General features: G+C 47.6%; 1 protein-coding gene across 1 annotated transcript; it reads left to right on the forward strand.

Moving 5' to 3' along the window:
• The first annotated feature begins 8,131 nt into the window (after positions 1-8,131).
• Positions 8,132-10,304, forward strand: LOC142903942 (tripartite motif-containing protein 16-like). Its single transcript, XM_076049846.1, has one exon. The coding sequence runs from the start codon at positions 8,158-8,160 to the stop codon at positions 9,820-9,822; it is 1,665 nt and encodes a 554-aa protein (XP_075905961.1). The 5' UTR covers positions 8,132-8,157; the 3' UTR covers positions 9,823-10,304.
• The last annotated feature ends 656 nt before the right edge of the window (positions 10,305-10,960 follow it).

Consider the following 10,960-nt stretch of genomic DNA (forward strand, 5'->3'; position numbering starts at 1 on the left):
AGCTCTGGGTTAAACAAAAGCAAATTACATCACCCTGTCACACACACACACACACACACACACTGTCACACTGTGCCTTTTCATCTGGGAGACTGGTTCCTCTTTACCTGAATCACCTCTGAGACTTCAGAAGAAAAACTTCTCTCTTCCTGCTTTCATTAAAAGTTGACAAGTGCTGCCCGGTCGGCTTCTGGTTTTCCTCCTTTCATTTATTCCAGTACTTTATTTATTTTCGGGGTCTCAGCGGTCACCCAATCCCCGAGCGAGATCTGAGAGGAAAAGAAAGAAAAAAGAAAGAAGAATCACCGTCGTGTCACTTTGTTCAATTTAATTTATCGAAACGTGTGAAACATTTAGCAGCAGCTTTTATTTGGAAATGTGGAAATGAATTCCAGCTGACTGACTTCCTGCCTCTGACACTTTAACACCTCAGACTATTGTGCGTCGCGCGTCTGAAGATGATTCCTACAGAAACAACGCCCCAGTTGATGGATTTTTTTTAATATAAGAAGTCGCTCAGGTTCTGACGTCACAGTGTCAAACTGGCCAGAACCTTGGAGTCAGAATTTAAAATCCACAATTTTAATTCGCAGCCACTCACACGACGACGACTCTGCTGGTTGTGTCGTGGCTGTGTTGTGGTTGCCGGAGGTTGTGTGTGTGTGTTTTGGAGACACGCTGGAGCTTCTCGGAGAAAACTCTGTCCGTCCTGAATGAGAAGATGGATTTTTTTTTTTTTTTTCCCTCCTCCCATCCTCCTCACACCTTCATTTTCCCCGGCCGGCTGCGACGCTCCGGTGGGAATCTTGTCTCGGCTCAATCAAGCAGCTGATTGGCCGACTTGAGAGGCTTCCCCGTCGTCGCTCTCACGTCCCATCTGCCCGGCGACAGCGTCTCTCCTGCTGACACAATGAGCCTCGGAGGTCAGAGTTCAACACCGAGGCTCTCTTCCTCCTCCAATTTACTTCCCTTCCTCTCCCCTCCTTGTCCCTGGATCCCGGGGGGCTCAGCCCTGCCACCCCCACCACCCCCACACCCCCACCCCCCGGGGCTTGACCCCGTCTCCTCACAAGTTGTTTGAAGTTTCCCTCTTTGTCTCGTCCAAGTAGAAAAGCAATTTTCTCTTCATCTTATCGTCCTCTGGCCGGGAGCTCCGTTACCTGCGGACAGAGGAGGTTGGGCGGCGAGAGGGACAGGAAGTTGCCCCCCAGAGTGGCCCCAATCAGAGCTGTCATCCCCCCTCCTGTCTCTCTCCGGATCTGGAAAACTTTCCCGACTCTCTGATTGTGTGAAAGTGCGAGAGGAACTCGTCAGGGTGCCGAGAGTCGGAAGGAAGAGACCGCGTTTTCTTTTGTTTTAGCTTCTTTGTTTGTTTCTGTGTTCCAGCGGCAGCTGCGAGTTGGGATGCAGAGGGGGCGGAGCCTGCGGCGTCCGGGGGCGGAGACAGCGGCCGTGACGGACAGTCGCTGAAGAGTCTGGCCTTTCCGTAATTGTGCTCAGCGAGGAGCAGAGGGCAGAGGTAAATGCCACACGTGGCTGTGTGTCCCGCTGTAATGAGTGGAGGAGGCTGTGACGCACACACACACACACACACACACACACACACACACACACACACACGAATTCGGGCTCATCGTCGTTGCTGTACGTCACCATGCAAATGTCCACTGGAAACACACAAAAATGCTCTCTCTCTCTCCCTCTATCACTCTCTCTCTCTCTCCCTCTTTCACTCTCTCACTCTCTCTCCCTCTTTCTCTCTCTCCCTCTTTCACTCTCTCTCCCTCTTTCTCTCTCTCGCTCTCCCTCTTTCTCTCTCTCTCACTCTTCCTCTCTCTCTCTCTCTCTCTCTCGCACTCTTCCTCTCTCTCTCACTCCCACACGCACCGGTTGACTTTGTGTGTTGCTGATGGCCGTCACCTTATCGATACGTTAATTTCCTCCAACACTGGTTATTATCATCTTCTTATCTCCCCGTCTGATTATTATTATGTTTTTTTTTTTTTGAGGTGGAGGAGCCGAAAGGCTGCGATAAGTCGGAGGTGTTGAATTTTATCTGAGTAATAAGAGACACCAGGATCTTATTAGAGACGGACTGTTATTTTTCTTTGTTTGGATTTTTTTTTTTTTTTTAAAGAATATTGGCAAAAATTAAAAAAAGACTTGAACTTGTTTAATCGTTGTAAAGTGTTGTCAGTGTTACAAGAAAGAAATAGTTCTTGTAATTGACTCAAACTAATATAGATATGAAGTTCTTCGTTTTTTTCAACATGTACAATGTACATGAACATTCCTGTTGTAAAAGTCCCACAAAACTTCCCATCTTCATTCCTCCTGGACTCCCTGCAGCTCTGCAGTTGCCTGTCTGTCTGTCTGTCTGTCTGTCTGTCTGTCTGTCTGTCTGTCTGTCTGTCTGCCTGCTTGCCTGCTTCTCCTGAATCTTCTCACTTCCGTGTCACTTCCTGCTGAGCTCCTGCGATGCTTCCCGCCGGCTCACCTGACAGTATCGGTCTCTGCGTGCGGGCGATGGGCTGCATGAGGTCGAGATCACTTCCGATTTTAATCTCCAGTTCCACCTGCACCACCTGCAGTTCGCAGGGAGGCTCCTCATGCGCTGATGGTGTTTATCAATTTTCTTGTGATGTCACTGATTTCTGTCTGTTTTTGTTTTCCTTTCCCGTCATTATCTCTGTTTCCGCCACGAGAAGACTTTTGAGCTGCACTTGATGTTATGAAAAAGGCGCGATATGGATGAAACCGTCCAGATGGAACGGGGATGGTGTTTTAAATTGATTGGCAAAAACAACAACAGAATAATAATAATAATAATAATAATAATAATAATAATAATAATAATAATAATAATAATAATAATGATGATAGCAACCACTGCTGCTCTACTGCTACTACTACTGCTGCTCTGTTGGATTCAAAGGCCATGACACATCTCGGTTCTCGGCAGGAGGTGGGGGAGCAGGTTAAACAGGAGCGTGGTCATGTGACTTTTACAGGCAGCTGTGCAGTAGTCATTGTCGTAGTCGGGTGAGCATGAACACAATTACACACACAATGCATGCACGCACACACACACACACACACACACACAGGAGAAGCAGCGACGGCCACTGACGGTCGTCACGTGCAATAAAACCTCCGTCTGGATTCACCGGCGGTAAAACGAGCTGTTGACTCCCTGTGTGTGTGTGTGTGTGTGTGTGTATGTGTGTGTGTGTGTGTTTGTGCCCGCGCGCTGGTTGGCTGCTCGTGAGGAGGCTCCACCGGGGAGTCGACGACTTTTGATCAGCGACAAACATAAAAGCAAATGTGCCGAGACCTTCGGCGCATGCAACAACTTTTTAAGAGTGATTTGTGTGCTGCGGTTGAGGGACTACATTTCCCATCATGCTGTGCCTCGCTGTGCTGGGGCGGCTGGCCGCCGTCGTGCTGGTTGGTTGTCGTTGGTGTCGCTGGGACGCATTTCACTCTGCGCTTGTTGCGACGGTGCAGCCACACGGTGGAACAGTCACGGCTGATAAAGTGTGCGCACACTAACACACACACACACACACACACACACACACACTGCTACACAGACTGCAAACAGTCTGCCTGGAAGAGTCGTGATATTTCACCCCTGTAACAACCTGCTGTGCAGACTCGTCTGACCTGCACACTGAAGTTGTGTCTCCGTCAGACACGACGTGTCTCTGTGTTGCACTTCAGACGGATCATCTGCCAGAACCAGAACCTGAACCTGAACCTGAACCAGAACCAGAACCTGAACCTGAACAGGCTCATGTTCAGGTTCTGGTTCAAAACGATTTGTCTTTTTCAACCAGCATTTTTGTAGCAGTCCAAACTTCTGAAAATACATCAGAACCTGTCCTGTGTGAGTGTATGTGTACACACACACACACTGCCAGAGGTGTTGCGACTCTCTTGCTTCACCTCCAGTGTGGTGACGTTGTGCACTGAGCCTCTTGTCAACACAGTTGCCAAGTTGTGTTTGTTAATGTGAAGTGAGAAGTCACAGCGAGGGCTGGGTTCCATTCCAAATGTTTTGATACGATGCCAATTTCAATTCCTTGGTTTCGAAACCGCTTCCAGAAGGCTACTCCCCCCCCCCCCCCCCCCCCCACCAAATACATTGTTGTCGTTCTGTCACAAAACTTTCACTTTTTTCTTTTTCCATGTCACTGCTGACTCAGGCCGTCTTTTCCCTCTCAATGTTGCATTTTGCCTGATGGTGATCCACCTCAACAAAGTGGAGTCGCTTTAGAAATCTTTGGCGTGACGCTGATTTTCACTCAACTAGTTTGCCGGTGTCTTTGGTTCCCGTCTCTGGAACGTGAAAGCCAATCAGCAGCCACTTAAAATCTTAAAGTGCCGCCATGATGATTGGATCAGATTTACTTTGTTGGGAAATGGAATGTGGCCTTCGAGAGGTGATTCACTTCTCGACATTCCATTGGATCGGGATAATAAAGTTCAACATTCGGTTCTCGCGCCAAAGCTAACAAGACCTTGACGTCTTCCCTGATCTTGAGCAACGTTCTTGGTGCAAATGCAGGAGATAAAAAAAAAGCCAGTTGGAAAGTGAGGAAAGCCCACACAAAGGTCTCACAAAGACACACACGGCAACAGCTTCAAGCAAACCAGCTTCCCAGAGACGAAGGCCGTGAGGGTTAAAAGAAGCCTTTTCATGCATAACTCATCAAACCAGCGGCGCCGCTCTCTTATCACCGCCCGCCAGCCTAATGTTATGTGATGCCATTCATAATGCAGTCGGATCAACGAGAAGCAGCAGTAACAGCAGCAGCAGCAGCCTCACGTTTATTAATATTTATGCCTTCCACGAGCCCCGGGAAGGAAGATGCCGAGATTCTGTTCTTTTTTCTCCTGAACCTTAATCAAAAAGCTGAAATATTGCAGACCAATATTTGCACGGACTCATCCGTTGTCTCATTGGTGGAGGAATGCATTTCTGCAGGTGTCGGCCGTCAATTCTGCAGGTTTGTCAGAGGGCTGGCGACCCCTGGTGGAAGAGCGTCTTAAACAGACCATTAGAGCCCAAACTAACACCACACGTCAGAGATCCACTTTTAAATAAGCCTGCATCTGTAACGCTGTGTGTGCGTGTGTGTGTGTGTGTGTGTTTGCGCAGCTCCCCGCTGTGTTGCAATTAAAGCGGAAGTCAGTTCTGATTTCCCTTACTTTGCACTTGTGCGGGTTAATTGCGAGCACCACGGCGCCCCCTGGCAGCTCCCTCCCTCTCTCCCTCCACAATTTCCGCCTCCTTTTCCAAACTTCGGTCCGGGTGAGGAACGTAATAACGCGAAACAGCTACGGCACCCGGCGGTGCGGGCCGAGAGGCGGGCTCACCGGTTAACCTTCGCCGCGCAAATATTGATGAGGCCCAAAAAACCCCAACAAAGAGCTGATGGCCGGGAAGGCGCTGAGATATTAAAGTTTTAATGATGCAGGCTTCCGTGAGCTCGCTTGCAGGTTGTGTATGTATATGTGTGTGTGTGTGTGTGTCTTTGCGTGTATGTGCGAGCGGTGGAAGATCATCCGCACGTGCAGGGGGTAAAAAGCTTCGTCGGCATCATCGGAATGTCAAAAATGTTCTTAATCCGGATTTTCCACCATAATATGTGTAAGTGTGTGTGTGTGTGTGTGTGTGTGTGTGTGTGTGTTCACACCAAGTTTGAGAAGCAACTCGGATCCGATTGTTGCCTTTTTACAACTTTTAAGTTTACAAGTACAAGTGGAGCGGTGAAGTTCATCGTGACCTCTGATGTGGAGATGAGGTGTGGACGCCCTGAAGACGTTTTTACTTTTATTTTATTTTATTTTATTTTATTTCAGTTTTCATCTTTTTCATTTTAATCACGTTTCAGATCCGGGTCGTTTCCGCCTCCAGAGCTCCAACCATGTCAACGTGCTTTTTTTTCTTTCTCGCTCTCTTTCTCTCTTTCTGCTGGATCAGCTGTTGTTTTCCCTCCTTTTTCGCAAATCACTTTTTTCGCAAAGCTTTCTTTTCTGAGCGATCTCTTGTGTTTTTGTTTGTTTGCATGTTATCGATTTTTCCCAAGAGCGGCTGAGAAATTTCACGAGCCTGATGGTGACAGAAGGACCTTTGCAGATAGAGGGAGAGAGAGAGAGAGAGAGGGAGAGAGAGAGAGAGAGAGAATGTGTGTGTGCACGCAACACAGCCTTATCTACCTTCCCTTTGCAGTTTCAAGCTGGCGATCATCAAGTCAAATTGAGTCATAAGACGTCATGTGATCACATGACGCTCTTGGACGGTGGTAAAAATACTGTTTTCTTTATTTTATTTTAACCGACAGGAAACAAACACAGCGGGGCAAATCCCCTGCAAAATTTGCGCTAAATCTTTTTTTGTCAAACTTCCATCGCATCCAAATAAATTTCCGGCCCCTCTCTTTCCCTCCTGTCCTGCTGTTTGTTCAGTCTTATTGCTCTGCATGGGAATTAATGGAGGGACAGTCAACAGCAAATTAGCAGCAAAACCATCAACTTCTGTCGCTGCAGTGACACAACAGGAACAGAGAAGCAGCGCGTTGGCGGATAGCGTGGCGGCACAGCAGCACCTCGGATGAGTTCTAGTTTGGCTCCTGATCGGAGCAGGAAATGAAGGTGAAACGTGCGATGTGGGAGAGGTGGAAGGATGGAGGGAGGAGGAGGAGGAGTCCTGATGGGAGGAAGGCCGAAGCGTCAGCCTGCCGCTAATTATCCTTTAATGCTTTTAACTGTCTCCTCTAATTGGACTTTCATACGGGCCCACCTTGGTCTGTTCCCAGGGACTCTGCTTAGCAGGAGTCAGACATGCCATTAGTGCATGCGTGCGTGCGTGCGTGTGTGTGTGTTTGTGTGTGTGTGTGCAGGAGTGTGTATTGTCTGGTGGTTTGAGCTAAACCTCTCGGCTGTCAGCTCATTTGTCTTCATCATGCACAATCAGAACGGCTCCACCAGGAGGGAGCTGTTAACGCGTAGTTATTGTTAAATCTGCTCTCGCCACCTAAGGACCACGTGTGCGCACACACACACACATACACATACACATGCACATGCACACGCATGTGCGCACGCCAATGCTGATGATGTAATAACTGCTGCCAGAAACATTAAGTGAAAAATGCAACAAAAAAAAAAAAATCTACAAAACTTAAGGCCGCAAACACAAACCTACACACACACACACACACACACACACACAAAGCTCCAAAGAACCGTCCACAGAAACGAGCGCAGTCCAAACCAGCTGCAACCAGAGTCTAATTTGTCTCTGGTGTGAGTCACACAGTAGCCGTGACGGAGCGGATTCATAATTTATCAGGACTAACAGCCACCTGTCGGCGCCACCAACTGTCATCTGCCACAAATCACAGCCTTGCAAGAAGTCTGTTTTGACTGAGTGTGTGTGTGTGTGTGTGTGTGTCGGCAGCAATCATATCACCTGCAAACATTAATGTGACGACTCAGTTTTTGAACCCTGAACTTCCATCTGATCCATCTTCTGCTGTCAAACAAGGTGGGCGGGGCCGAGTGCTCAGCTACTGCACCTGATGCTGGTGGTCAGTCAGTCAGTCAGTCAGTCAGTGAATGAGCTGCTGCTGACTGAACTGATGTTGTCACGGTCTGTCAACTGGATCTCGTCTGATCGGACTTTTCTCCTCGTCCCAGTATCAGTGAGTGGTGTGGAGCGTGTGCACATGCATTGACCAGTTAAACTCTGACTAAGGCTTATACATGAAGGAGAAAGTCGAATTCCAATCTCATTATCTTAGTGTCCTAATCGGAGTTCACCAACTCTGACTTTAGTCGGACTAACGCGTTTACATGCGCTTCAGTTGTCCAGTCATAGTCGGACGAAGGCAATAATTTGGTTTTCTCGAGTGTCATGGAAACGTAGAGACTGACACCAAGGACACAAAGTGCACACATTCCTGAGTTGTTCCAAGAAATGGAATGTCCTCTGACGCTCCTCTTCCTGCATGAGTCAGGGCTGGGGGAGCACCGCCCCCTGTGCTCCCTACATCCAATCACAGCCCTGTTTGGGTGTTTATTCCCCTTCATGCCAAACTGGTTTAGGTTTGAAGAAGTGCAACTCAGTCAGTCGCTCTCAGAGGTGAAATGGCTCAGTCGGGAGCTCAGCTTGACTCAGAAATCTTATCGTGTTCCCTCTGTCTGGATCTGCTGAAGGATCCAGTGGCTACTTCCTGTGGACACAGCTACTGCAGGAAGTGTATTCAACATCACTGGGATGCAGAGGAAGAGAAGAGAGTCTACAGCTGCCCTCAGTGTAGGAGGACATTCACATCGAGGCCTGTCCTGGAGAAGAACACCATGTTAGCAGCTTTAGTGGAGAACCTGGAGAAGACTGGACTCCAAGCTGCTCCTGCTGATCACTGCTATGCTGGAGATGAAGATGTGGCCTGTGATTTCTGCACTGGGAGGAGACTGAAGGCCCTGAAGTCCTGCCTGGTCTGTCGGGCCTCCTACTGTGACTCTCACCTCCAGCCTCATCTTCACTCTTCAACATTTAGGAAGCACAAGCTGGTGGAACCCACCCTGGGGCTCCAGGAGAACATCTGCCCTCTTCATGATGAGATGATGAAGATGTTCTGCCGCACTGATCAGCAGACCATATGTTATCTCTGCTCTGTGGAGGAACATAAAGGTCACCACACAGTGTCAGTGGCAACAGAGAGGACTGAGAAGCAGAGAGTGCTGGAGGAGACCAGGCAGAAGATCCAGCGGAAGATCCAGCACAGCGAGAAAGACCTGAAGGAGCTTCAGAAGGAGGTGGAGTCCATCGACAGCTCTGCTGACAAAGCAGTGAAGGACAGCGAGGACATCTTCACCCAGATGATCCGTCTGCTGGAGAAAAGATGCTCTGAGGTGCAGCAGCAGGTCAGATCCACTCAGCAAGCAGAAGTGAGTCGAGTCAAAGAGCTTCAGAAGAAACTGGAGCAGGAGATGACTGAGCTGAAGAGGAGAGACGCTGAGCTGGACAAGATCTCACACACACTGGACCACAGCCAGTTTCTCCACAACTTCTCCTCACTGCCAGCACTCAGTCAGTCTCTGGACTCCTCCTGCCTGGAGATCCGTCCTCTGAGATACTTTGAGGACGTGGCAGCAGATGTGACCAAGCTGAGAGATAAAATACAGCAAGTTCTGATGGAGACTCAGACCAACATTTCATTGACAGTGAGCAAAGTTGATGTTTTACTGCCAGGACCAGAACCCAGGAGCAGAGAGGACTTCCTCAGATATTCCCGTCAAATCACTCTGGATTCAAACACAGCAAACAAACGTCTATTGTTATCTGAGGAGAACAGAAAAGTGACACAAATGAAGAAAGTTCAGTCTTATTGTGATCATCCAGATAGATTCACTGAGGGGCCTCAAGTCCTGAGTAGAGAGACTCTGACTGGACGATGTTACTGGGAGGTGGAGTGGGGAGGGGTTGGGGTTGGTGTAGCAGTGGCCTACAGGAACATCAGCAGATCAGGAAAGTCAGAAAGTAGATTTGGATTCAATAACAAATCCTGGAGTTTATTTTGTTTCCCAGATGGATTTGTGTTTTATCACAACAACATCAGGACTGTTGTCTCACCTCCCAAGTCCTCCAGAGTGGGAGTGTACCTGGACCACAGAGCAGGTCTTCTGTCCTTCTACAGCATCTCTGGAACCATGGAGCTCCTCCACAGAGTCCAGAGCAGATTCTCTCAGCCGCTATACGCAGGACTCTTTGTTTCTTCAGATTCCTCAGTTGCGTTGATGAAAGTGTGACTGAAGTCGTCTCAGAGACTCTGAGCTGAATCCTCAGCTTTGATTCTTCTTCTGTCTTCATGTTTGATGCTGAGTGTCTCCTGCTGTCAGTCAAACACAGTGGGCGGGGCCTGGATGCTACTTCCTGTCCGTGCTCTCATGACTGTTGTCGACCTGATGTTTGTCTCCACAGCTGCTGGATGTTTGTGTGACTTTGTTTCTCTTCCTCTGCAGTCGATTCATCCCACAGATTAATAATCTCTGATTAGTCCAGATTACGACGTTATTATTTTGTTATTAAACCAGATGTGTCAACCTTTGAAGAAGAACTGATCCCTCTGATGAAGCTTCTGATGGTTGACAGATCACATGAGATGAATGGATGTAAATATTCTGAAATAATTTTGTCTTTTGATTCTCATCACGCGTGTTAAAATGAATTAAAAGTGACTCTAGAAATTAAATGAATGTGTCTTTCCATAAACAATGAAAGTTGGAGTTGCCGTCTTTCCCTGCAGTGAACTTTCTTTATGGCGATAGTGCAAATGTGAGAAGCTCCACCAGATAAAGTTTTGATCCTTCTGACCTCCTGTCTGAGTGTCGTCGGGACCAGAGAGGCTTTGTTTTATCGTTCTCAAAGCGCTTTATGAGTTTAACCTTCGGCCTGAGTTAACTACATCCACCTGTCTCTCTGACACTCAGTGATTTGGAGGTGGAACCCGTTCATGGAAAATCCGGATCTCAAATTTTCCAATTTTTACCTGCAAGAGGAAAATATGTCGATCCAAACCTTAAAGCCGCAAATCACAAAGTTCCATCCAAACTGTCCCAGCCAAGTGGAATTTAGCCTTTATAAGTAGCTTATAAAAAAAAAGCAATGTAATTTGATGAAGAAGCATGGTGAGATTCCATACATATATGTGTGTGTGTGTGTGTGTGTGTGTGTGTGTGTGCATATATATATATATATATATATATATATATATATATATATATATATATATATTTTGTTTTTTTGAAGCGTTTGGCAAAAAGGACGAACGAAGGTGATGCAAGTGTGTGAACATTTAACAATCCAACACACACACATGCACAGGCACACACACACACACACACACACACACATTGAACTAACTTGACAACTTAATTTGACTGAAGG

Source organism: Nelusetta ayraudi, unplaced genomic scaffold, assembly GCF_046127955.1.
Source record: "Nelusetta ayraudi isolate G7.1 ecotype Tasmania unplaced genomic scaffold, CSIRO-AGI_Nayr_v1 ptg000120l, whole genome shotgun sequence".
NCBI classification, from domain to species: Eukaryota; Metazoa; Chordata; class Actinopteri; order Tetraodontiformes; family Monacanthidae; genus Nelusetta; species Nelusetta ayraudi.